The following is a 26,768-nucleotide window of genomic DNA, read 5'->3' as shown; positions in this document are numbered from 1 at the left end:
TGGGATTTACTATGGTCTTCTATGTAGAAGAACCCCTTACAGTGTTATAGACACTATGTCCTGGGATTTACTATGGTCTTCTCTGTAGAAGACCCCTTACAGTGTTATGTCCTGGGATTTACTATGGTCTTCTCTGTAGAAGACCCCTTACAGTGTTGTATGTCCTGGGATTTACTATGGTCTTCTATGTAGAAGAACCCCTTACAGTGTTATAGACACTATGTCCTGGGATTTACTATGGTCTTCTATGTAGAAGAACCCCTTACAGTGTTATAGACACTATGTCCTGGGATTTACTATGGTCTTCTCTGTAGAAGACCCCTTACAGTGTTTATGTCCTGGGATTTACTATGGTCTTCTATGTAGAAGAACCCCTTACAGTGTTATAGACACTATGTCCTGGGATTTACTATGGTCTTCTATGTAGAAGACCCCTTACAGTGTTATAGACACTATGTCCTGGGATTTACTATGGTCTTCTATGTAGAAGAACCCCTTACAGTGTTATAGACACTATGTCCTGGGATTTACTATGGTCTTCTAGGTAGAAGAACCCCTTACAGTGTTATAGACACTATGTCCTGGGATTTACTATGGTCTTCTATGTAGAAGAACCCCTTACAGTGTTATAGACACTATGTCCTGGGATTTACTATGGTCTTCTCTGTAGAAGAACCCCTTACAGTGTTATAGACACTATGTCCTGGGATTTACTATGGTCTTCTCTGTAGAAGACCCCTTACAGTGTTATAGATATGTCCTGGGATTTACTATGGTCTTCTATGTAGAAGAACCCCTTACAGTGTTATAGACACTATGTCCTGGGATTTACTATGGTCTTCTATGTAGAAGAACCCCTTACAGTGTTATAGACACTATGTCCTGGGATTTACTATGGTCTTCTATGTAGAAGACCCCTTACAGTGTTATAGACACTATGTCCTGGGATTTACTATGGTCTTCTATGTAGAAGAACCCCTTACAGTGTTATAGACACTATGTCCTGGGATTTACTATGGTCTTCTATGTAGAAGAACCCCTTACAGTGTTATAGACACTATGTCCTGGGATTTACTATGGTCTTCTATGTAGAAGAACCCCTTACAGTGTTATAGACACTATGTCCTGGGATTTACTATGGTCTTCTATGTAGAAGAACCCCTTACAGTGTTATAGACACTATGTCCTGGGATTTACTATGGTCTTCTATGTAGAAGAACCCCTTACAGTGTTATAGACACTATGTCCTGGGATTTACTATGGTCTTCTCTGTAGAATAACCCCTTACAGTGTTATAGACACTATGTCCTGGGATTTACTATGGTCTTCTATGTAGAAGAACCCCTTACAGTGTTATAGACACTATGTCCTGGGATTTACTATGGTCTTCTCTGTAGAAGAACCCCTTACAGTGTTATAGACACTATGTCCTGGGATTTACTATGGTCTTCTATGTAGAAGAACCCTTACAGTGTATAACTATGTCCTGGGATTTACTATGGTCTTCTATGTAGAAGACCCCTTACAGTGTTATAGACACTATGTCCTGGGATTTACTATGGTCTTCTCTGTAGAAGACCCCTTACAGTGTTATGTCCTGGGATTTACTATGGTCTTCTATGTAGAAGACCCCTTACAGTGTTATGTCCTGGGATTTACTATGGTCTTCTCTGTAGAAGAACCCCTTACAGTGTTATAGACACTATGTCCTGGGATTTACTATGGTCTTCTAGGTAGAAGAACCCCTTACAGTGTTATAGACACTATGTCCTGGGATTTACTATGGTCTTCTATGTAGAAGGACCCCTTACAGTGTAAGACTATGTCCTGGGATTTACTATGGTCTTCTATGTAGAAGACCCCTTACAGTGTATATATGTCCTGGGATTTACTATGGTCTTCTATGTAGAAGACCCCTTACAGTGTTATGTACTGGGATTTACTATGGTCTTCTATGTAGAAGAACCCCTTACAGTGTTATGTCCTGGGATTTACTATGGTCTTCTATGTAGAAGAACCCCTTACATTGTTATAGACACTATGTCCTGGGATTTACTATGGTCTTCTCTGTAGAAGAACCCCTTACAGTGTTATAGACACTATGTCCTGGGATTTACTATGGTCTTCTCTGTAGAAGAACCCCTTACAGTGTTATAGACACTATGTCCTGGGATTTACTATGGTCTTCTCTGTAGAAGAACCCCTTACAGTGTTAGACACTATGTCCTGGGATTTACTATGGTCTTCTATGTAGAATAACCCCTTCAGTGTTATGTCCTGGGATTTACTATGGTCTTCTCTGTAGAAGAACCCCTTACAGTGTTATAGACACTATGTCCTGGGATTTACTATGGTCTTCTATGTAGAATAACCCCTTACAGTGTTATGTCCTGGGATTTACTATGGTCTTCTATGTAGAAGACCCCTTACAGTGTTATGTCCTGGGATTTACTATGGTCTTCTATGTAGAAGAACCCCTTCAGTGTTATGTCCTGGGATTTACTATGGTCTTCTCGGTAGAAGAACCCCTTACAGTGTTATAGACACTATGTCCTGGGATTTACTATGGTCTTCTATGTAGAATAACCCCTTACAGTGTTATAGACAGGCTATGTCCTGGGATTTACTATGGTCTTCTATGTAGAAGACCCCTTACAGTGTTATAGACACTATGTCCTGGGATTTACTATGGTCTTCTATGTAGAAGAACCCCTTACAGTGTTATAGACACTATGTCCTGGGATTTACTATGGTCTTCTATGTAGAAGAACCCCTTACAGTGTATATATGTCCTGGGATTTACTATGGTCTTCTATGTAGAAGACCCCTTACAGTGTTATGTCCTGGGATTTACTATGGTCTTCTATGTAGAATAACCCCTTAGTGTTATGTCCTGGGATTTACTATGGTCTTCTCTGTAGAAGAACCCCTTACAGTGTTATAGACACTATGTCCTGGGATTTACTATGGTCTTCTATGTAGAAGAACCCCTTACAGTGTTATAGACACTATGTCCTGGGATTTACTATGGTCTTCTATGTAGAAGAACCCCTTACAGTGTTATAGACACTATGTCCTGGGATTTACTATGGTCTTCGTAGAAAGTTTATGCTACTATGTTTCAATGTAGAAGAACCCTTACAGTGTTATAGACACTATGTCCTGGGATTTACTATGGTCTTCTCTGTAGAATAACCCCTTACAGTGTTATGTCCTGGGATTTACTATGGTCTTCAATGTAGAATAACCCCTTACAGTGTTATAGACACTATGTCCTGGGATTTACTATGGTCTTCTATGTAGAAGACCCCCTTACAGTGTTATAGACACTATGTCCTGGGATTTACTATGGTCTTCTATGTAGAAGAACCCCTTACAGTATTATAGACACTATGTCCTGGGATTTACTATGGTCTTCTATGTAGAATAACCCCTTAGTGTTATGTCCTGGGATTTACTATGGTCTTCTCTGTAGAAGAACCCCTTACAGTGTTATAGACACTATGTCCTGGGATTTACTATGGTCTTCTATGTAGAAGAACCCCTTACAGTGTTATAGACACTATGTCCTGGGATTTACTATGGTCTTCTCTGTAGAAGAACCCCTTACAGTGTTATAGACACTATGTCCTGGGATTTACTATGGTCTTCTATGTAGAAGACCCCTTACAGTGTTACATATGTCCTGGGATTTACTATGGTCTTCTATGTAGAATAACCCCTTACAGTGTTATGTCCTGGGATTTACTATGGTCTTCTCTGTAGAATAACCCCTTACAGTGTTATAGACACTATGTCCTGGGATTTACTATGGTCTTCTCTGTAGAATAACCCCTTACAGTGTTATAGACACTATGTCCTGGGATTTACTATGGTCTTCTCTGTAGAAGAACCCCTTACAGTGTTATGTCCTGGGATTTACTATGGTCTTCTCTGTAGAATAACCCCTTACAGTGTTATGTCCTGGGATTTACTATGGTCTTCTCTGTAGAATAACCCCTTTCAGTGTTATAGACACTATGTCCTGGGATTTACTATGGTCTTCTATGTAGAAGAACCCCTTACAGTGTTTTATGTCCTGGGATTTACTATGGTCTTCTCTGTAGAATAACCCCTTACAGTGTTAGAACTATGTCCTGGGATTTACTATGGTCTTCTCTGTAGAAGAACCCCTTACAGTGTTATAGACACTATGTCCTGGGATTTACTATGGTCTTCTATGTAGAAGAAGCCCTTACAGTGTTATAGACACTATGTCCTGGGATTTACTATGGTCTTCTATGTAGAAGAACCCCTTACAGTGTTATAGACACTATGTCCTGGGATTTACTATGGTCTTCTATGTAGAATAACCCCTTACAGTGTTATGTCCTGGGATTTACTATGGTCTTCTCTGTAGAATAACCCCTTACAGTGTTATAGACACTATGTCCTGGGATTTACTATGGTCTTCTCTGTAGAATAACCCCTTACAGTGTTATAGACACTATGTCCTGGGATTTACTATGGTCTTCTCTGTAGAATAACCCCTTACAGTGTTATAGACACTATGTCCTGGGATTTACTATGGTCTTCTCTGTAGAAGAACCCCTTCTAACGACTCTTGTGTAGTTTATGAGAATCATAGAGACGAAACATGTTACGTGAGAGTCAGCTTTTGCCAAGCATCTCAAATCATTCTGACTCTACAAATGCTTTTGTAAATGGTGGGACTCATTGGGTTAACTCTGCTGTGTGTGTGTGTGTGTGTGTGTGTGTGTGTGTGTGTGTGTGTGTGTGTGTGTGTGTGTGTGTGTGTGTGTGTGTGTGTGTGTGTGTGTGTGTGTGTGTGTGTGTGTGTGTGTGTGTGTGTGTGTGTTAGGACATCTCTCTGGTGGTGCCCCACCCAGCCGAGGGGTGTGTGTCAGAGGCCGAGCAACTGGCCAATGCCCTGCCAGGACGGGGAAATGATCTCATCAGTGTGCGACTCTCTGCTGGAGGTTTTGGGGAACGGAGAGAGCAGTGCCGCTCTGCTCCTCACCTGTCTCAGAACACTCATGTTCCTCACAGAACATGACTATGGACTCTACCACCTCAAAGGGTACACACACACTCCTCACTGCCAGGAGTTTAGATCAATGCAAGTGTAGCATGTGTATATAGACAATAGTAGGGGTTAAAGCACTGAACCTTGTGGAACACCGAATTCAACTTTAGAGATGTGTGTTTTTAGGGCTCTGAAGAAGCACAGTGCCAGTGTGTGTGCTCTGTTGAAGAGACAGGTGTTCTCCTTCAGGAAAGACTCTGCTGAACTCCTCTCTGCTCTGCTGGACTTCCTACGACAGATCCTCAACACTGACCCTCTGGTAGAACCCCAAGCAAGTCCATATCAACATGATCAACCATTATTAACATGGTCAACCATTATCTGCCGATGTGAAGGCCGGTCCGCCCGTATATCATTAATCTGTCTCTGTCACTCTGTCTGTTCTCATACCCAGGGTTGCTGTGGGGAGGAGAGTGGAGGGGAAGAGTCCGGGCTGGTCCCGCCCCCAAGGTCTGTGGCTCTGACTGGCTCAGAGATGAAGGCTCTGCTGCAGTGGGAGGAGACTGACACACACCCTCTAAACACACTAGAGAAACACATCACGGTACACACAAACACTTTGTGCATAGTAATGATTATAAATGTAAGTACAGATCTCCTGACGGAAGTAGTGGAAGTAACTGGTGTGTGTGTGTAGAAGCTGTGCAAGGAGGAGGATTCATTGGAGACCCTGTTGGAGAATGTGATTGGTCTACGACAGACGCTGGAGACAACTATGGACACATCTTCTCCCCCTGAGACGGAGCCCACTCTACCCAACCCTGACACGCTATTGGCCCAGTTCAACCACAGGTACCGCCCACTGACACTGTTGGCCCAATAGATACCGTTAAAGCTGCAATATGTAACTTTTTGGGCGAGCTGAACAAATTCACATAGAAATGTGAGTTATAGATCTGTCATTCTCACTGAACGCGTGTAGATCTTTTTATATGTGCGCTATTTTTATGCTTCCAGTTCTTAAATTTCATTTTTGCGTCTTTTACTTTCGGTTTTGCACACCAGCTTCAAACAGCAGAAACAGTCTTGGAATATATATTTCACTTAAGCAATAAGGCCCGAGGGGGTCTGGTATATGGCCAATATCAAATCAAAGTTTATTTGTCATATGTGCCAAATACAACCTTACAGTGAAATGCTTACTTACAGGTTCTAACCAATAGTGCAAAAAAAAGGTGTGTGTGTGTAGGTAAGTAAAGAAATAAAACGACAGTTAAAAGACATTTGAAAATAACAGTAGCAAGGCTATATACAGACACTGGTTAGTCAGGCTTATTGAGGTAGTATGTACATGTAGGTATGGTTAAAGTGACTATGCATATATGACGAACAGAGAGTAGCAGTAGCGTAAAAAGAGGGGTTGGCGGGTGGCGGGACACAATGCAGATAGCCCAGTTAGCCAATGTGCGGGAGCACTGGTTGGTCGGGCCAATTGAGGTAGTACAGTGAGGGAAAAAGGTATTTGATCCCCTGCTGAATTTGTACGTTTGCCCACTGACAAAGAAATGATCAGTCTATAACTTTAATGGTAGGTTTATTTGAACAGTGAGATACAGAATAACAACAAAAAAATCCAGAAAAACACATGTCAAAATTTGTATACAATTATTTGCATTTTAATGAGGGAAATAAGTATTTGACCCCTCTGCAATACATGACTTAGTACTTGGTGGCAAAACCCTTGTTGGCAATCACAGAGGTCAGACGTTTCTTGTAGTTGGCCACCAGGTTTGCACACATCTCAGGAGGGATTTTGGCCCACTCCTCTTTGCAGATCTTCTCCAAGTCATTAAGGTTTCGAGGCTGACGTTTGGCAACTCGAACTTTCAGCTCCCTCCACAGATTTTCTATGGGATTAAGGTCTGGAGACTGGCTAGGCCACTCCAGGACCTTAATGTGCCACTCCTTTGTTGCCTTGGCCATGTGTTTTGGGTCATTGTCATGCTGGAATACCCATCCACGACCCATTTTCAATGCCCTGGCTGAGGGAAGGAGGTTCTCACCCAAGATTTGACGGTACATGGCCCCGTCCATCGTCCCTTTGATGCGGTGAAGTTGTCCTGTCCCCTTAGCAGAAAAACACCCCCAAAGCATAATGTTTCCACCTCCATGTTTGATGGTGGGGATGGTGTTCTTGGGGTCATAGGCAGCATTCCTCCTCCTCCAAACACGGCGAGTTGAGTTGATGCCAAAGAGCTCCATTTTGGTCTCATCTGACCACAACACTTTCACCCAGTTGTCCTCTGAATCATTCAGATGTTCATTGGCAAACTTCAGACGGGCATGTATATGTGCTTTCTTGAGCAGGGGGACCTTGCGGGCGCTGCAGGATTTCAGTCCTTCACGGCGTAGTGTGTTACTATGGTCCCAGCTGCCTTGAGATTATTGACAAGATCCTCCCGTATAGTTCTGGGCTGATTCCTCACCGTTCTCATGATCATTGCAACTCCACGAGGTGAGATCTTGCATGGAGCCCCAGGCCGAGGGAGATTGACAGTTCTTTTGTGTTTCTTCCATTTGCGAATAAATGCACCAACTGTTGTCACCTTCTCACCAAGCTGCTTGGTGATGGTCTTGTAGCCCATTCCAGCCTTGTGTAGGTCTACAATCTTGTCCCTGACATCCTTGGAGAGCTCTTTGGTCTTGGCCATGGTGGAGAGTTTGGAATCTGATTGATTGATTGATTCTGTGGACAGGTGTCTTTTATACAGGTGACAAACTGAGATTAGGAGCACTCCCTTTAAGAGTGTGCTCCTAATCTCAGCTCGTTAGCTATATAAAAGACACCTGGGAGCCAGAAATCCTTCTGATTGAGAGGGGGTCAAATACTTATTTCTCTCATTAAAATGCAAATCAATTTATAACATTTTTGACATGCGTTTTTTAAATTTTTTGTTGTTATTCTGTGTCTCACTGTTCAAATAAACCTACCATTAAAATGATAGACTGATCATTTCTTTGTCAGTGGGCAAACGTACAAAATCAGCAGGGGATCAAATACTTTTTTCCCTCACTGTATGTACATGAATGTATAGTTAAAGTGACTATGCATATAAGATAAACAGAGAGTTGCAGCAGCGTAAAAGAGGGGGGGGCACACAATGCAATTAGTCCGGGTAACCATTTGGTTACCTGTTCAGGAGTCTTATGGCTTGGGGGTAAAAACTGTTGAGAAGCCTTTTGTCCTAGACTTGGCATTCCGGTACCACTTGCCATGCAGATCTATGGTAGTAGAGAGTAGAGGTAGACCGATTAATGATTTTTCAACGCCGATACCGATTATTGGAGGACCCCCCAAAAATCCGATGCCGATTAATCGGCCGATTTTTATATATATATATATATATATATATATATATATATATATATATATATATATTTTATATTTATTTTTTATTTTATTTGTAATAATGACAATTACAACAATACTGAATGAACACTTATTTTAACTTAATATAATACATCAAAATCAATTTAGCCTCAAATAATGAAACATGTTCAATTTGGTTTAAATAATGCAAAAACAAAGTGTTGGAGAAGAAAGTAAAAGTGCAATATGTGCCATGTAAGAAAGCTAACGTTTAAGTGCCTTGCTCAGAACATGAGAACATATGAAAGCTGGTGGTTCCTTTTAACATGAGTCTTCAATATTCCCAGGTAAGAAGTTTTAGGTTGTAGTTATTATAGGAATTATAGGACTACTTCTCTCTATACGATTTGTATTTCATATACCTTTGACTATTGGATGTTCTTATAGGCACTTTAGTATTGCCAGTGTACCAGTATAGCTTCCGTCCCTCTCCTCACTCCTACCTGGGCTCGAACCAGGAACACATCGACAACAGCCACCCTCGAAGCAGCGTTACCCATGCAGAGCTAGGGGAACAACTACTCCAAGTCTCAGAGCGAGTGACGTTTGAAGCGCTATTAGCGCGCACCCCGCTAACTAGCTAGCCATTTCACATCGGTTACACCAGCCTAATCTCGGGGGTTGATAGGCTTGAAGTCATAAACAACGCAATGCTTGAAGCATTGCGAAGAGTTGCTGGCAAAACGCACGAAAGTGCTGTTTGAATGAATGCTTACGAGCCTGCTGGTGCCTACCACCGCTCAGGCAGACTGCTCTATCAAATCATAGACTTAATTATAATATAATAAACACACAGAAATACGAGCCTTAGGTCATTAATATGGTTGAATCCGGAAACTATCATCTCGAAAACAAAACGTTTTTCTTTCAGTGAAATATGGAACCGTTCCGTATTTTATCTAACGGGTGGCATCCATAAGTCTAAATATTCCTGTTACATTACACAACCTTCAATGTTATGTCATAATTACATAAAATTCTGGCAAATTAGTTCGCAACGAGCCAGGCGGCCCAAACTGTTGCATATACCCTGACTCTGCGTGCAATGAACGCAAGAGAAGTGACACAATTTCACCTGGTTAATATTGCCTGCGAACCTGCATTTCTTTTAGCTAAATACGCAGGTTTAAAAAATATACTTGTGTATTGATTTTAAGACATTGATGTTTATGGTTAGGTAAACGTTGGAGCAATGACAGTCCTTTTTCGCGAATGCGCACCGCATCGATTATATGCAACGCAGGACAGGCTAGATAAACTAGTAATATCATCAACCATGTGTAGTTAACTAGTGATTATGATTGATTGATTGTTTTTTATAAGATAAGTTTAATGCTAGCTAGCAACTTACCTTGGCTTCTTACTGCATTTGCGTAACAGGCAGGCTCCTCGTGGAGTGCAATGTAAAGCAGCTGGTTAGAGCGTTGGACTAGTTCAAATTAAATCAAATGTATTTATATAGCCCTTCGTACATCAGCTGATATCTCAAAGTGCTGTACAGAAACCCAGCCTAAAGCCCCAAACAGCAAGCAATGCATGTGAAAGAAGCACGGTGGCTAGGAAAAACTCCCTAGGAAAAACTCCCTAGACAGGCCAAAAACCTAGTTAACCGTAAGGTTGCAAGATTGAATCCCCGAGCTGACAAGGTAAAAGTCTGTCGCTCTGCCCCTGAACAAGGCAGTTAACCCACCGTTCCTATCGGGTGTCCAAAAATACCAATTACCGATTGTTATGAAAACTTGAAAATCGGCCCTAATTAATCGGCCATTCCGATTAATCGGTCAACCTCTAGTAGATAGAACAGTCTATGACTGGGGTGGCTGGGGTCTTTGACAATTTTTAGGGCCTTCCTCTGACACCGCCTGGTGTAGAGGTCCTGGATGGCAGGCAGCTTTGCCCCAGTGATGTACTGGGCCGTACGCACTACCCTCTGAAGTGCCCTGCGGTCGGAGGCCGAGCAATTGCCGTACCAGGCAGTGATGCAACCGGTCAGGATGCCCTCGATGTTGCAGCTGTAGAACGTTTAGAGGATCTCAGGACCCATGCCAAATCTTTTTCGTTTCCTGAGGGGGAATAGGCTTTGTCGTGCACTCTTCACGACTGTCTTGGTGTGTTTGGACCATTCTAGTTTGTTGTTGATGTGGACACCAAGGAACTTGAAGCTCTCAACCTGCTCCACTACAGCCCCGTCGATGAGAATGGGGGCGTGCTCGGTCCTCCTTTTCCTGTAGTCCACAATCATCTCCTTAGTCTTGGTTACGTTGAGGGATAGGTTGTTATTCTGGCACCACCCGGCCAGGTCTCTGACCTCCTCCCTATAGGCTGTCTCGTCGTTGTCGGTGATCAGGCCTACCACTGTTGTGTCGTCTGCAAACTTAATGATGGTGTTGGAGTCGTGCCTGACCATGCAGTCGTGGGTGAACAGGGAGTACAGGAGGGGACTGAGCACGCACCCCTGGAGAGCTCCAGTGTTGAGGATCAGCGTGGCGGATGTGTTGCTACCTACCCTCACCACCTGGGAGCGGCCCGTCAGGAAGTCCAGGATCCAGTTGCAGAGGGAGGTGTTTAGTCCCAGGTTCCTTAGCTTAGTGATGAGCTTTGAGGGTACTATGGTGTTGAACGCTGAGCAGTAGTCAATGAATAGAATTCTCACGTAGGTGTTCCTTTTGTCCAGGTGGGAAAGGGAAGTGTGGAGTGCAATGGAAATTGCATCATCTGTGGATCTGTTTTGGCGGTATGCAAATTGGAGTAGGTCTAGGGTTTCTGGGATAATGGTGTTGATGTGAGCCATTACCCGCCTTTCAAAGCACTTCATGGCTACGGACGTGAGTGCTACGGGTCGGTAGTCATTTAGGCAGGTTGCCTTTGTGTTCTTGGGCACAGGGACTATGGTGGTCTGCTTGAAACATGTTGGTATTAGACTCAATCAGGGACATGTTGAAAATGTCAGTGAAGACACCTGCCAGTTGGTCAGCACATGCCCGGAGCACACGTCCTGGTAATCCGTATGGCCCCACAGCCTTGTGTATGTTGACCTGTTTAAAGGTCTTACTCACGTCGGCTACGGAGAGCTTGATCACACAGTCATCCGGAACAGCTGATGCTCTCATGCATGCCTCATGGTTGCTTGCCTCGAGGCGAGCATAGCAGTGATTTAGCTCGTCTGGTAGGCTCGTGTCACTGGGCAGCTCGCGGCTGTGCTTCCCTTTGTAGTCTGTAATAGTTAGGAAGCCCTGCCACATCTGACGAGCGTCGGAGCCGGTGTAGTATGATTCAATCTTAGCCCTGTATTGACGCTTTGCCTGTTTGATGGTTCGTCGCAGGGCATAGCGGGATTTCTTGTAAGCTTCCAGGTTAGAGTCCCGCACCTTGAAAGCGGCAGCTCTACCCTTTAGCTCAGTGCGAATGTTGCCTGTAATCCATGGCTTCTGGTTGGGGTATGTATGTACAGTTACTGCGTGGATGATGTTCTCGATGCACTTATTGATAAAGCCAGTGACTGATGTGGTGTATTCCTCAATGTCATCGGAAGAATCCCGGAACATGTTCCAGTCTGTGATAGCAAAACAGTCCTGTAGTTTAGAACGGCTATGGGCTGTTCTTACGCACGATGCAACGCGGACGTGGAGTGCCTGGACACAGCCCTTAGCCGTGGTATATTGGCCATATCACAAACCCCCGTGGTGCCTTATTGCTATTATAAACTGGTTACCAACGTAATTAGAGCAGTAAAAATAAGTGTTTGTCATTTTCTGATGTACTACGGCTGTCAGCCAATCAGCATTCAGGGCTCAAACCACCCAGTTTATAATGCGGTTTAGATCTACACTATACTGCCTGTTTTGTCACACAAACTGAAATTAGGCGAACTATTAGAATTTTAGCAACCAGGAAATGACAGAGCGATTTCTGCATAGTGCACCTTTAACAAAAGTGCAATTTTAATCAACTTTTTTTAATTATGCGCCTGTATGAACTCAAAATCTGTTTGGGGAATCTGGCTTGTCTTGAATGCCCCACTGACATGCTATGGACCCAGTTTTGACCCGAAGCTGTGTGTGTCCTGTTCTGACTGTCTGTGTGTGTGTGTGTGTGTGTATGTGTGTGTGTGTTCTCTCCTGCAGGACGGTGTTTGTGTTGTCGGAGGTGTTGGATGAGCAGCTGAAGGCTCTGTGGTTCTCCCCCTTCCACACTGATGACATGGAGGCTGAACTAGACATGGTGAGACACCTGTGTTGTTTGAATGTGTGTGTCTCTTTCTGTCTGTCTGTGTGTGTGTGAGTAAACCTCTCTGTCTCTCTGTAGGTGAAGGTGGACCTGCTAGGCCTGGCCCAGGAGTGTTGTCCAGAGTTGGACCTGAAGTCAGAGCTGGAACGCTCCTTCCTGTCTGAGCCCTTGTCTCCCAGTCATACCAAAGCTAACAAGGGCTTCAGGCTGGGCAAGCACAAACACGAGACCTTCATCACCAGGTACACACACACACTTTGATCACCTTCAGGCACATAATGTGATTGTATGTGACCCACATGTTAACAAAGATGCCTGTGTCGTCCTCTTCCTCCCTGCAGTGGTAAGTCAGACTACATCGAGCCAGCTAAGAGAGCCCACATGATGGCTGCTCCTCGCGGTCGAGGTAGGGGGGGCTTCGGGGGACAGCTCTGTCGCCCCCACGACATCTTCCGCCAGCGCAAACAGAACACTTCGCGCCCTCCCAGCATGCACGTGGATGACTTTGTGGCGGCAGAGTTTAAAGACGTTGGGACTCCCCTGGGCCTGTTGCCCCCCAAACGACCCCCAAAGAGCTCCCCCAAACCCCCCACCAGAGGCCTGTTCACTGGGAACAGAGGCAGGGCTGCCTTCCACAGCCAGCAGACACGCTTTTTCACCCCACCGCAGCCTAAAGGAGTGCTGCTGTCTGGTATGTTGACACACACACACACACACAAACAAACATCGCTGTAAACTAACAAGTAGGTCTGTTGTCTTTTAAAGAACCTTTGACTACCGTGTCTTCCCATCCCCCTCCCTTCTAGGTAACTATAATGCCCGCCGTGAAGGTGGGCGAGGTGGCACGTCGTGGAGTGGTCCGTTGCCACCGGTTACCCACAGAGGAACATACAGTGATGCCAGGGGCGGGCAGAGCAACTTCACACGCGGCCCCTTGCCCTCACGCCAGCAGCCTGCAGGTACACACACACATGCTCGTTTGCACACACATACTGTATAAACACACACACACACACACACACACACACACATATTCAGAGAACAACATGAATACAAGATAATACTTTCATGCACAATTACTGATGGTCACCCTTGTTCTTCTCGCTCCCTCTCTTCCAGGTGCATATCGCCTGGCTCCGCGGGACCGCGCCCCTCGAGGTCGTGGGGGTACAGGCCTGTCGTGGCTGAGTCAGGGAGGAGGAGGAGGGGGGAGGGGGTCCCAGGGGGGGAAGTTTAGTGGTGGGGGAGGCAGCGGAGGAGGGAGGGGACGACACGTTCGCTCCTTCACCAGGTAAACAAACCTGACCAATGACTGCAGCCCATCACGGCTCTTAACGGACCAATCAGGAATAATGAGTACATCATCTCCATGGAAACGTGTCCTCTGTGGGATTCTATTGATGATGATGTGTGGAATTTGTTGTATGTTTTAGTTCTTTTACATTGTTGTTCAGACTCAATAAAGTTCTGTGATTGAGAGCGCTGTCTGGAGTAGTGTGTTCCTCACTGTGGTATGTTAGTATGGATGGAGTAAGACTATAGTACCTTAAGAGGACCAGAGATCAGAGGTGTTTCAGCAGACTTTATTTAGGATCTCAGCAGGCTGGTTTTCTCTTGAGTTGAAGCAATGTCACAGGTATCTGCCAATCATCAAGGGTGCGTTCAGGAGATGCCACACCAGATAAAATGTTTTGAGACGGTTAAATGAAGAAGGAATTGAGGAAGTTAAAGCATTTTCTCTCATTTGTGCCTACTGAACATAACCCAGTACTGAACATAACCCAGTACTGAACATAACCCAGTACTGAACATAACCCAGTAACATTAGGAATGACCCCTCAGATGACGGTGACCTCTCTGCTCTTGATGCAGTCGAGGGTAAGGCTGCGGGGGCGGGCCTTACGTGACCCCTCCCCTGGCTGTGGGGAGGTAGGCGGGTATAAGGCTGGAGTGGGCAAAGCCGAGGGTAGTGATTGGGTAGAAGCCTGTGTTGGCCCCGCCCTCAGCAGGCCCCTGGTTGGGTGTTCTACTTGATGCTGGCTCCTAATTGTCCCGTCTTCTTGATGCAGTCCTCTGATTGGCTTGTCTCTGTTCCGCTGGCCCCTGAACGGCTGCAGGCTCCGGAACATCTCCAGTAGCTCCCTCTTCTCTAGCTCCGCTTCTGCCAGCTCCTGTCTCCGCAGGCGCTCTGCCTCCAAGAGAGCCCGCACATCACACACCACCCTCGACACCTGGCCCTACACACACACACAGGGATGTGTCATAACACACACACACACACACATTCCTATAGGTAAGTACATATAAGTGTGTGTCACCTTGAGGTCCTCCACCTCGCTCTTCAGCAGAGACTCTTTCTGCACCATGTGTCTCCTCTGAGAGTCCAGCCTCGACTCCATCTCACGCCTCACCTCCTCCACCTTACCCCACATCTCTGCCCTGCGACACACACAAACACACGTGTCACAATAAATCACAATATCCATTGTATAAAAGCAATGACGTCGCCCTTGAGGTTCTAGAATATTGTAAATATTGGCACAGCTTTGTCAAGGACTTGTATCTCAATATATCTCAATCCATCACCTCAAACACACAAACCTGAGCAGCTCCAATTCTGTTCGTAGCACCGCAACACAGTTGTGCTGTGATTGGTCTACAGAGAGGAGGGTGTGGCCACAGCCGCTAGGACACACCCTGCTGCGGAACTCACACTCCAACAGGTGAGACTCCAGACCCCTCCTCTCCACCTGCACCGGACAACCTGGGGAGGTGGAGAGAGGAAAGAGGAGTTAAGGAGAGGGATACAGAAAGTAACAGAAAGACGAAGTAAGAGAGCAACACTTGAGACCTACTGAAAGTCTCTCACTGTCTTTCTCACCCCCAACCCCTTCCTCTACCCCGCTCCACCTTCCTCTTCCTCGCTCCACCCCCCAACCCCTTCCTCTACCCCGCTCCGCCTTCCTCTTCCTCGCTCCACCCCCCAACCCCTTCCTCTACCCCGCTCCGCCTTCCTCTTCCTCGCTCCACCCCCAACCCCTTCCTCTACCCCCGCCCGCCTTCCTCTTCCTCGCTCCACCCCCCAACCCCTTCCTCTACCCCGCTCCGCCTTCCTCTTCCTCGCTCCACCCCCCAACCCCTTCCTCTACCCCGCTCCGCCTTCCTCTTCCTCGCTCCACCCCCCAACCCCTTCCTCTACCCCGCTCCGCCTCTCTCGCTCCACCCCCAACCCCTTCCTCTACCCCGCTCCGCCTTCCTCTTCCTCGCTCCACCCCCCAACCCCTTCCTCTACCCCGCTCCGCCTTCCTCTTCCTCACTCCACCCCAACCCCTTCCTCTACCCCCGCTCCGCCTTCCTCTTCCTCGCTCCACCCCCCCAACCCCTTCCTCTACCCCCGCTCCGCCTTCCTCTTCCTCGCTCCACCCCCCAACCCCTTCCTCTACCCCGCTCCGCCTTCCTCTTCCTCGCTCCACCCCCCAACCCCTTCCTCTACCCCGCTCCGCCTTCCTCTTCCTCGCTCCACCCCCAACCCCTTCCTCTACCCCGCTCCGCCTTCCTCTTCCTCGCTCCACCCCCCAACCCCTTCCTCTACCCCGCTCCGCCTTCCTCTTCCTCGCTCCACCCCCCAACCCCTTCCTCTACCCCGCTCCGCCTTCCTCTTCCTCGCTCCACCCCCAACCCCTTCCTCTACCCCGCTCCGCCTTCCTCTTCCTCGCTCCACCCCCCAACCCCTTCCTCTACCCCGCTCCGCCTTCCTCTTCCTCGCTCCACCCCCAACCCCTTCCTCTACCCCGCCTCCGCCTTCCTCTTCCTCGCTCCACCCCCCCAACCCCTTCCTCTACCCCGCTCCGCCTTCCTCTTCCTCGCTCCACCCCCCAACCCCTTCCTCTACCCCGCTCCGCCTTCCTCTTCCTCGCTCCACCCCCAACCCCTTCCTCTACCCCGCTCCGCCTTCCTCTTCCTCGCTCCACCCCCCAACCCCTTCCTCTACCCCGCTCCGCCTTCCTCTTCCTCGCTCCACCCCCCAACCCCTTCCTCTACCCCGCTCCGCCTTCCTCTTCCTCGCTCCACCCCCAACCCCTTCCTCTACCCCGCTCCGCCTTCATCTTCCTCGCTCCACCCCCCAACCCCTTCCTCTACCCCGCTCCGCCTTCCTCTTCCTCGCTCCACCCCCAACCCTTCCTCTACCCCGCCTCCGCCTTCCTCTTCCTCGCTCCACCCCCAACCCCTTCCTCTACCCCGCTCCGCCTTCCTCTTCCTCGCTCCACCACCCAACCCCTTCCTCTACCCCGCTCCGCCTTCCTCTTCCTCGCTCCACCCCCAACCCCTTCCTCTACCCCCGCTCCACCTTCCTCTTCCACCCCCCAACCCCTTCCTCTACCCCGCTCCGCCTTCCTCTTCCTCGCTCCACCCCGCTCCGCCTTCCTCTTCCTCGCTCCACCCCGCTCCGCCTTCCTCTACCCCGCTCCGCCTTCCTCTCTCCCATTCCACCTTCCTCTACCCCGCTCCACCTTCCTCTTCCTCGCTCCACCCCGCTCCGCCTTCCTCTACCCCGCTCCGCCTTCCTCTCTCCCATTCCACCTTCCTCTACCCCGCTCCGCCTTCCTCTTCCTCGCTCCACCCCCCAACCCCTTCCTCTACCCCGCTCCGCCTTCCTCTCTCCCATTCCACCTTCCTCTACCCCGCTCCGCCTTCCTCTTCCTCGCTCCACCCCCCAACCCCTTCCTCTACCCGCTCCGCCTTCCTCTTCCTCGCTCCACCCCCAACCCCTTCCTCTACCCCGCTCCGCCTTCCTCTTCCTCGCTCCACCCCGCTCCGCCTTCCTCTACCCCGCTCCGCCTTCCTCTCTCCCATTCCACCTTCCTCTACCCCGCTCCACCTTCCTCTTCCTCGCTCCACCCCGCTCTGCCTTCCTCTCTCCCATTCCACCTTCCTCTACCCCGCTCCGCCTTCCTCTTCCTCGCTCCACCCCGCTCCGCCTTCCTCTACCCCGCTCCGCCTTCCTCTCTCCCATTCCACCTTCCTCTACCCCGCTCCGCCTTCCTCTACCCCGCTCCGCCTTCCTCTCACCCATTCCACCTTCCTCTACCCCGCTCCGCCTTCCTCATCCTCGCTCCACCTTCCTCCACCCCGCTCCGCCTTCCTCTACCCCGCTCCGCCTTCCTCCACCCCGCTCCGCCTTCCTCCACCCCGCTCCGCCTTCCTCCACCCCGCTCCGCCTTCCTCCACCCCGCTCCGCCTTCCTCCACCCCGGCTCCGCCTTCCTCCACCCCGCTCCGCCTTCCTCCACCCCGCTCCGCCTTCCTCTACCCCGCTCCGCCTTCCTCCACCCCGCTCCGCCTTCCTCCACCCCGCCTCCGCCTTCCTCCACCCCGCTCCGCCTTCCTCTACCCCGCTCCGCCTTCCTCCACCCCGCTCCGCCTTCCTCTACCCCGCTCCGCCTTCCTCTACCCCAGCTCCGCCTTCCTCTTCCTCGCCCCACCCCGCTCCGCCTTCCTCTACCCGGCTCCGCCTTCCTCTCTCCCATTCCACCTTCCTCTACCCCGCTCCGCCTTCCTCATCCTCGCTCCACCTTCCTCCACCCCGCTCCGCCTTCCTCTACCCCGCTCCGCCTTCCTCATCCTCGCTCCACCTTCCTCCACCCCGCTCCGCCTTCCTCTACCCCGCTCCGCCTTCCTCATCCTCGCTCCGCCTTCCTCCACCCCGCTCCGCCTTCCTCATCCTCGCTCCACCTTCCTCCACCCCGCTCCGCCTTCCTCATCCTCGTCCGCCTTCCTCTACCCCGCTCCGCCTTCCTCCTCGCTCCGCCTTCCTCCACCCCGCTCCGCCTTCCTCCACCCCGCTCCGCCTTCCTCCACCCCGCTCCGCCTTCCTCCACCCCGCTCCGCCTTCCTCTACCCCGCTCCGCCTTCCTCTACCCCGCTCCGCCTTCCTCTACCCCGCTCCGCCTTCCTCTACCCCGCTCCGCCTTCCTCCACCCCGCTCCGCCTTCCTCCACCCCGCTCCGCCTTCCTCCACCCCGCTCCGCCTTCCTCTACCCCGCTCCGCCTTCCTCTACCCCGCTCCGCCTTCCTCTACCCCGCTCCGCCTTCCTCTACCCCGCTCCGCCTTCCTCTACCCCGCTCCGCCTTCCTCTACCCCGCTCCGCCTTCCTCTACCCCACTCCGCCTTCCTCTACCCCACTGCATTGCATGGCACTCCCCCACTCAGAGATGCAGTAGCAAAAGGTCAAAGGAAGATTGAAGGATAAGAATTTATGTTTTTAATCATGCAAATGAATGAAACACAATCCAATCCAATACCACACAAACGCAAACACCCTGATACCTACCGCACTGGTAACATATGTAGTCTCCACCTGCCAACAACAGGTCACAAACACGTGAGAGTTCATCTAATACCACCCCCCCCCCCCCATCCATCTGTTGCATTGGCTCTCATCCTCTGGGGGATGTTTCTCATTAAAAATGTAGGTGGGATCCCTCCCTGAGTAGTTAGATGTTTCCCCTATACAGATCTAGGGGCTTTTATTTGCATTTCACTCATAATCGTAAAGGTTGGGATTTGGTTAAGGTAAAATGATCCTAGATCTGACCCAAAGAGCAACTGCTACCTGGAGCTAAGGTCATTGTTCATCCCAGCTGGGCTCTGTATGATGTCACCATGACAACTGGTCTACCACCTGCTCCCATCACACAGGTGTCATATCACTTCTGCTCCGTCTAAACTAAACACACTTGTAGTATACTATACATTTCTCTAATACACTTACACACACTCTGTATTGTAATACACTGTAATCAGTGGAGGCTGCTGAGGGGAGGATGGCATGGAGTCAATGAAATGGTATCAACCACATGGAAACCACATGTTTCTTACCATTCCATTGAATCCATTCCAGGCATTATCATGAGCCGTCCTCCCCTCAGCAGCCTCCACTGACTGTAATACACACAGAGCTGTAGTACCTGTGTAGGAGCAGGATATGAAGGTGAATGGACACTCGTCCTCGTGTGTGTGAAGTGTCTCCAGGCAGCAGACGGCATCACAGCCCTGGTCAGAGTTAACACAACGGATCTGGAGCCTGGACAGGTCATTACGCATGTAATGTCGGGGGGCTAGGGTCAGTCTGTTACATCTGGAGTATTTCTCTTGTCTTATCCGGTGTCCTGTGTGTATTTAAATATGCTCTCTCTAATTCTCTCTTTCTCTCTTTCTGTCTTTCTCTCGGAGGACCTGAGCCCTAGGACCATGCCTCAGGACTACCTGGTATGATGACTCCTTGCTGTCCCCAGTCCACCTGGCCGTGCTGCTGCTCCAGTTTCAACTGTTCTGCCTGCGGCTATGGAACCCTGACCTGTTCACCGGACGTGCTTGTTGCACCCTCGACAACTACTATGATTATTATTATTTGACCATGCTGGTCATTTATGAACATTTTAACATTTTGACCATGTTCTGTTATAATATCCACCCTGCACAGCCAGAAGAGGACTGGCCACCCCTCATAGCCTGGTTCCTCTCTAGGTTTCTTCCTAGGTTTTTGGCCTTTCTAGGGAGTTTTTCCTAGGGAGTTTTTCCTAGCCACCGTGCTTCTTTCACATGCTTTGCTTGCTGTTTGGGGTTTTAGGCTGGGTTTCTGTACAGCACTTTGAGAATATCAGCTGATGTACGAAGGGCTATATAAAAATAAATTTGATTTGAAATTTGATTTGATGTACCTAACAGACCAGACAGTGGTTGTTGGAATAACCATATTATAGTGTGTGTGTGTGTGTGTGTGTATGTGAGTGTTTCTGCGTGAGTGTTTCTGCGTGAGTGTTTCTGCGTGAGTGTGTATGTGTCTGCGTGGGTGTTTCTGTGGGAGTGTGTGTACCTGTGCAGTGGTCTCAGAGTGCTGATGTCCAGTGGAAGTCTGTCCTCAGGGCAGGAGTGGTGGTGTATGAGCCAGGAGCTGATGCAGGCATCGCAGTAGGCATGTTCACAAGGGGCCTGGAGGGGGCGCTCCAACACATCCCGACACACACAGCACAGAAGCCCCTCGTTCACGTACCCCACAAACCTCTCCAGGTCATAACCCATCCTACAGCACACACAGACATACACAGATCCATGCAGAGCAAAAACAGCCAGCCACCCATACAGCAGCATACAGCAGTGTTAACTTCCTCCTCAATGTTCCTGGTTTTCTCCGTTTTTGAGCCCCTCTGACTCTCCATTCTACTGGCATTCTATTTTACAGAATACACTGACCCTTACCTGAGACTGACAGACTCTCCTTCTCTCTTCCCTCAGTCCTTTCTTCCTCTTTGGACCTCTCTCCTCTCTCCACCTCTTCTTCTCTCTCCTGTCTGTGTAGTTTACCCTAGGTGAGGGTTTCTTCTGGCCCCTCCTCTATTTGCTCTCTCAGGGCCACGTCTCTGTGGTGAAGTCTCCCTAGCAACGGGGATCCTCTGCCCAGGCAGCCAGCTGCTGGACGAGACTGCAGACAGACAGAGTTACACACACACACACACACACACACACACACACACACACACACACACACACACACACACACACACACACTAAGAGCAAGTGATGAAAGGAAGACTAGGCCTACTAAGTAATTCTGATTTATCTATTTGTTTTATTCAGACATTTTGGCAGGATACATCCCTTGGGATGAATCATTGTGTTCTACAAGGGGTCCTGATGAAGTAACAAACACATTACAAAGGCAGTTCCATTCAAACAGGAACATGGTATATCTACAAACATGTTTTCCCCCTCATCCCTTTCCCTCTCTGTCTCTTTGGATGTGGGATTATCATGGATTACGCTCTCCTCTTCTCTGATTGGATTACAGACTCCATGACAACATCCCCACTGCACTCTTACCCCACAGCAGAAATCAAATCGCAACCCTGAAAGACTGAGTGAGTGAGAGAGATATTAGAGACACATATTTCCCTCAGATTACACAGACCCACAAAGAATTTGAAAACAAATCCAAGTTTGATAATCTTCCATATCTATTGGGGTAAATACCACAGTGTGCAATCACAGCAGCAAGACTTGTTACCTGTTGCCACAAGAAAAGGGCAACCAGTGAAGAACAAACACCATTGTAAATACAACCTATATTTGTTTATTTATTTTCCTTTTTATACTTGTAACTATTTTCACATCATTACAACACTGTATATATACACATTTTATGACATTTGAAATGTCTTTATTCTTTTGGAACGTTTGTGTAAGTGTGATGTTTACTGTTATTTTTTTATTGTTTATTTCACTTTTGTTTATTATCTATTTCACTTGCTTTGGCAATGTAAGCATATTGTTCCCATGCCAATAAAGCCCTTAAATTGAATTGAAATTGAATTGAGAGAGACAGAGAGAGAGAGAGAGAGAGAGAGAGAGAGAGAGAGAGAGAGAGAGAGATGTCAACCAAATAGGCAATAAACAAAGAGATATCATAGTGATGATGATGAAATCGCCACCACATGTCAGCAACACCATAGGATATAAAGCCTAGCTCTCTAGCCTACAGCCCATTACTTATACCATGGCCATCGACTATGTGCTTTCAATACGCATTTTTAATATCATGCATTATGACAATATGGAAAATATAAACTCTAGTGTAACTCAATAGCAGTTTATGTATTTCGGTAAAACTTCTCTATTCTGCGATGTTGAATATCAATTCTGTATGCAGCAACATTCTGACCAGTACCTGCTTTTTAGTGTGTGGGGTTTAGCAGAAATGCTTGCCAGGATGTAATTTATTTGACCATTTATTTGACTTTTATTTTCTAGAGTAGTTTACTTACCACCAGGGCTCAGTCCATGACAGATGACATCTCAATCGGAATCATCATTTAATTCCGCAAACTCCTTCAAATTGACGTGGCATTTTATAACACAAATATCCATGCAATGAGTCTGAACGGCCTACTGTAGGGCAGGCAGCCTATTATCGTAAATCGGTGAAGTTAATCATGGCATCAATTGACGAAAATCTGATTATTTAGAAGTCAAAATGTACACTCGTTTTACCTCTACCGGCACGACACCGGCTGACAGCGGCAGATTGTGCTTCTTATCGGAAGACGACCGAACTAGAGCAAACTCCACCGTTTGGGGCCGCGGGAGTAGAAAACGAGTGCACTCACTAACACTGGACTCCGCCCCTCTACGTAACATGTAGCCAATAGCAGTTTACGCCACTTTAGCGGGATAATTCATTTCTGAAGAGTTGTGTATCATTGTTTTCTTGTAACTAACTGTAAAGCAGAGGCTTGCTTGACTAAACAGGTATGTATGAAACACACATTTATGCCTTATGTTATCTTTCCAACATATTGTCACAAGCTAGTTGGTTGTTATAGACGATGAGATGAAAATGTTGAAATGTTCAAGGTAGCTGCACTAATTTGGGCTAACTAGCTACACTAACGTTAGCTAACAGTTAACGTAATGTATATATGTGAACGAAAAATGACTTGTATAAACTCATCATTGGTATAAACCCATACATCTCATTGATCTGAACTAACTATTCATGGGCCATGTACACTGAATGGAAGTAATATATAGCTATGTTATGTAAATCTGTTATTTAACTAGCTGCCTTTTACTAATCAGCTGCTTACTAGAACATTGATTAGTTAGTTAGCTAGCTGAATAAGGTGTTACAGTAGGGAAGAAAAGCCTGCATACCCAGGACCACTAGTACTTGTTCTCCAGGGGGCTCAGGGTTGGCCACCCCTACCCATAAGCCCTCTAATAGATGTGAAATGATTTGATCAAATATTACAAACATCCCCTCACACAGACAGGATGCGTCGCTCAGGGGCCCCCAGCCAGGTCTTTGGTAACATGGCGAAGAAGCCCCGGTTCGTCCCTCCAGGAGCCTCACTGGCTGGTCCTCCTGATCCCCCTGTGGGTACCCTGCTTGAACTGGAGCCTCTGGCCCCTAAACTCGCCCTGGGGAACGTGCTCAACAAGGTGAACACACTGTCCACTTCACTTTCATCCTTAGCCACAAATGTGACCCCTATTACTATTGTAGTAATTAACTAAGCATAGGAGTCATATTGGAGCTACTTCTCTCTAGCCGATGTAAGACCTTTAACAAATTAACATTCACAAGGCCGCAGGGCCAGACAGATTACCAGGATGCGTACTCAGAGCATGCACTGACCGGCTGGGAAGTGTCTAAACTGACATTTTCAACCTCTTCCTGACCCAGTCTGTAATACCTACATGTTTCAAGCAGACCACCATAGACCCTGGGCCCAAGAACGCCAAGGTAACCTGTCTAAATGTCTATCGCCATGTAGCATCTGTAGTCATGAAATGGTATGAAAGGCTGGTCATGGCTCACATCAATACCATCATCCCAGACACCCTGGATCCACTCCAATTCGCATACCTCCCCAGCAGATCCACAGATGACACAATCTGCATTGCACTCCACACTGCCCTTACCCACTTGGACAAAAGGAACACCTACGTGAGAAGGCTGTTCATTGACTACATCTCAGCGTTCAACACCATAGTGCCCTCCAAGCTCATCACTAAGGTACGGACCCTGGGACTGAGCATCTCCCTCTGCAACTGGATCCTGGACTTCCTGTCAGGGCGCCCCCAGGTGGTGAGGGTAGGCAACAACCTCCGCCATGCTCACCCTTAATATGGGGGCCCCTCAGGGGTGCGTGCTTAGTCCACTCCTATACTCCCTGTTCACCCACGACTGTGGGTGCGCACGACTCAACACTATTAAGTTTGCCGACGACATACGGTGATGGGCCTGATCACCGACAACAATGAGACATCCTATAGGGAGGAGGTCAGAGACAACAACCTCTCCCTCAATGTCAGCAAGACAAAGGAGCTGATGGTAGACAACAGGAAACGGAGGGCCGAGCACACCCACATTCACATCGACAGGGCTGTATTGGAGGGGCTGCATCACCGCTTGGTATGGCAACTGCTTGGTATCCGACCGCATGGCACTACAGAGGGTAGTGGATACGACCCAGTACATCACTGGGGCCGAGCTCCCTACCATCAAGGACCTCTATGCCAGGCGGTGTCAGAGGAAGGCCCTAAAAATTTTCAGACTCCAGCCACCCAAATCATCGACTGTTCTCTCTGCTACCGTACGGCAAGCACTACCAATGCACCAACAGGACCCTGAACAGCTTCTAGCCCCAAGCCATAAGACTGCTAAATAGTTAGTTTTAAAAAAGTTCAATGGTTTACATTTACATTGTAGTCATTTAGCAGACACTCTTATCCAGAGCTACTTAGTTAGTGCATCCATCTTCAGATAGCTAGGTGGAACAACCACACATCTCAGTCATTGTAAGTACATTTTTCCTCAAAGTAGCTATCAGCAAAGTCAGAGCTAGTAGGGGGGTGTTAGTTAACGAAAGGCTTTTTTTGTTGTCAACGTCTCGTTACTCATTGTGTATCTATTTTATTATTACGTGTCTTTTCTATTATTTCTCTGTTGTGAAGTGAGCATTTCACTGTTAGTCCAGACCTGTTGTTTACGAAGCATATGACATAACATTTGAATTGATTTGACTTCATCCAAGACTGTGTAAAGGGTTTCACTCATACTGCGACATGTGGACCTTCTCAGACCTATCTAACAGTTCTCCTTCCTTGCAGGTCCAGAGGAGCCTCTCAGCCCCTGCACCGCCCCTTGCCCTGCCTGTGAAGGCCTTCAGCCTGGCTAAGAGCAGCCCCCAAGCTCCAGGCCTGTCCAGAGCTCTAGCCAGGGTGCTGGGTGCAGCAGACGGTAAGAAGAACGAGCTAGAGCCTGAAGACCCTTCCTTTACAGAGGAGAACACTGGAGACCCAGCTGGTGAGTCAGACATGGGAGGTGGGGTGGGTTGTGGTGGTGGCACAGTAAACGTTGCCATTGAAACCAGGTATTCCTGGTGTAGATCTAATGCATTCAAATGTGGAGAAGTACTTCTGGTAAGCTTTGGATTTACTCTCTGTATGTCAAAAGCAGAAATCCTGGTGATGAAAATCACTGATTATAAAGCAACAAAGTTACTACTAACCAACGATGATGGTAAGAATAGTCAGGAACATTTGGTGTGCCATAAGCGAAATGCAGTTAATTAACTATGTAGCATATATTGTTTACATTTCACTGCTGTTGCTAAAGATGTTCTGAAACATTGTTTGAGAGATGCTGGGATTTTGTATAGGTTAACGATTGAGTTTAAGACCCAAAAAGGTGAGGCACGGGTAGAAACTGTATTTTGCCTAATAAAATAGGGATTTTTTTTAAGCAGGCAAGTCAATTCAGAACATACAGTGCCTTCAGAAAGTATTCAGACCCCTTGACTTTTTCCTTTGTTCACGTTACAAACAGATGTGTTGATCATTACACTGTTAACCAGGTAGCAAGCCGTACTTCACACTGGGTTAACCGGGCGGGGTGTGTTTGATCAGTGTTACACTGTTATCCAGGTAGGGTGTGTTTGATCAGCGTTGTTAACCAGGTAGGGGTGTGTTTGATCAGCGTCTACACTGTTAACCAGGTAGGGGTGTGTTTGATAGCGTCTACACTGTTAACCAGGCAGGGTGTGTGATTGGTGCGTTCAACACTCGTTAACCAGGAAAAAAGTGATCAGCCGCCTACACTCGTTAACCAGGAAAAAAGTTGATCAGCCGCCTACACTCGTTAACCAGGTAGGTGGTTTGATCAGCCGCCTCCACCGTTAACCAGGCAGGGTATGTTTGATCAAAGGCTCACACCGTTAACCAGGTAGTGGTGTGTTTGATCAGTCACACTGGTTAACCAGTTAGGTGTGTTTGATGGGGTACCAGTAGGGGTGTGTTTGATCAGCGCCTACACTGTTAACCAGGTAGGGTGGGTTTGATCAGCGCCTACACTGTTAATCAGGTAGGGTGTGTTTGATCACGTCTGGCAGCGTTAAGCAGGTAGGGGTGTGTTTGACTCAGTGCTCACACTGGCAACCAGGTAGGGTGTGTGTTTGACTAGCGCCCACTGTTAACCAGGCAGGGTGTGTTTGATAACCCACCACCGTTAACCATAGGGTGTGT

The 26,768-nt window shown here is 48.0% G+C and overlaps 3 protein-coding genes and 1 long non-coding RNA gene across 4 annotated transcripts in view; 2 read left to right on the top strand and 2 right to left on the bottom strand.

Annotated features, from left to right (window-relative positions):
* Nucleotides 1-14,162, top strand: part of virma (vir like m6A methyltransferase associated) — a 33,067-nt gene extending 18,905 nt beyond the window's left edge. The window contains 10 exon segments of the mRNA XM_045712833.1: nucleotides 4,862-4,942; nucleotides 4,944-5,080; nucleotides 5,213-5,345; nucleotides 5,481-5,630; nucleotides 5,724-5,878; nucleotides 12,581-12,677; nucleotides 12,762-12,925; nucleotides 13,025-13,374; nucleotides 13,490-13,642; nucleotides 13,803-14,162. Coding sequence (XP_045568789.1) covers nucleotides 4,862-4,942; nucleotides 4,944-5,080; nucleotides 5,213-5,345; nucleotides 5,481-5,630; nucleotides 5,724-5,878; nucleotides 12,581-12,677; nucleotides 12,762-12,925; nucleotides 13,025-13,374; nucleotides 13,490-13,642; nucleotides 13,803-13,978 — 1,596 coding nt within the window. The 3' untranslated portion in view covers nucleotides 13,979-14,162.
* Nucleotides 14,163-14,250: 88 nt separating this feature from the next.
* rnf41l (ring finger protein 41, like) lies at nucleotides 14,251-19,859 on the bottom strand. Its single transcript, XM_014143231.2, has 4 exons — nucleotides 19,652-19,859; nucleotides 15,285-15,447; nucleotides 15,002-15,122; nucleotides 14,251-14,920 (listed from the first exon to the last, which is right to left on the bottom strand). The coding sequence occupies exons 1-4, from the start codon at nucleotides 19,785-19,787 to the stop codon at nucleotides 14,522-14,524; spliced, it is 819 nt and encodes a 272-aa protein (XP_013998706.1). The 5' UTR covers nucleotides 19,788-19,859; the 3' UTR covers nucleotides 14,251-14,521.
* Nucleotides 19,860-20,374: 515 nt separating this feature from the next.
* On the bottom strand, nucleotides 20,375-22,792 carry LOC106570747 (uncharacterized). Its single transcript, XR_006759873.1, has 3 exons — nucleotides 22,505-22,792; nucleotides 20,943-21,155; nucleotides 20,375-20,766 (listed from the first exon to the last, which is right to left on the bottom strand). It is a non-coding gene; the product is annotated as an uncharacterized lncRNA (long non-coding RNA).
* Nucleotides 22,793-22,896: 104 nt separating this feature from the next.
* On the top strand, nucleotides 22,897-26,041 carry LOC123727915 (uncharacterized). Its single transcript, XM_045698372.1, has 3 exons — nucleotides 22,897-22,988; nucleotides 23,509-23,681; nucleotides 25,356-26,041. The coding sequence occupies exons 2-3, from the start codon at nucleotides 23,514-23,516 to the stop codon at nucleotides 25,818-25,820; spliced, it is 633 nt and encodes a 210-aa protein (XP_045554328.1). The 5' UTR covers nucleotides 22,897-22,988; nucleotides 23,509-23,513; the 3' UTR covers nucleotides 25,821-26,041.
* Nucleotides 26,042-26,768: the final 727 nt, after the last annotated feature.

This window comes from Salmo salar, chromosome ssa02 (genome assembly GCF_905237065.1).
Source record: "Salmo salar chromosome ssa02, Ssal_v3.1, whole genome shotgun sequence".
In the NCBI taxonomy this organism is placed as follows: domain Eukaryota; kingdom Metazoa; phylum Chordata; class Actinopteri; order Salmoniformes; family Salmonidae; genus Salmo; species Salmo salar.
This window is presented reverse-complemented; position numbering and strand designations above follow the sequence as displayed.

Excerpts from the sequence above, each read along its gene's own strand:
- LOC123727915 (XM_045698372.1), top strand. The coding sequence starts at position 23,514 with ATGCGTCGCTCAGGGGCCCCCAGCCAGGTCTTTGGTAACATGGCGAAG. Across the intron at positions 23,682-25,355 it reads TGGGGAACGTGCTCAACAAG|GTCCAGAGGAGCCTCTCAGC; the intron begins GTGAACACACTG and ends CCTTCCTTGCAG.
- rnf41l (XM_014143231.2), bottom strand. The coding sequence starts at position 19,787 with ATGCGTAATGACCTGTCCAGGCTCCAGATCCGTTGTGTTAACTCTGAC. Across the intron at positions 15,448-19,651 it reads CATATCCTGCTCCTACACAG|GTTGTCCGGTGCAGGTGGAG; the intron begins GTACTACAGCTC and ends CCACCTCCCCAG. Across the intron at positions 14,921-15,001 it reads GCGAGGTGGAGGACCTCAAG|GGCCAGGTGTCGAGGGTGGT; the intron begins GTGACACACACT and ends GTGTGTGTGTAG.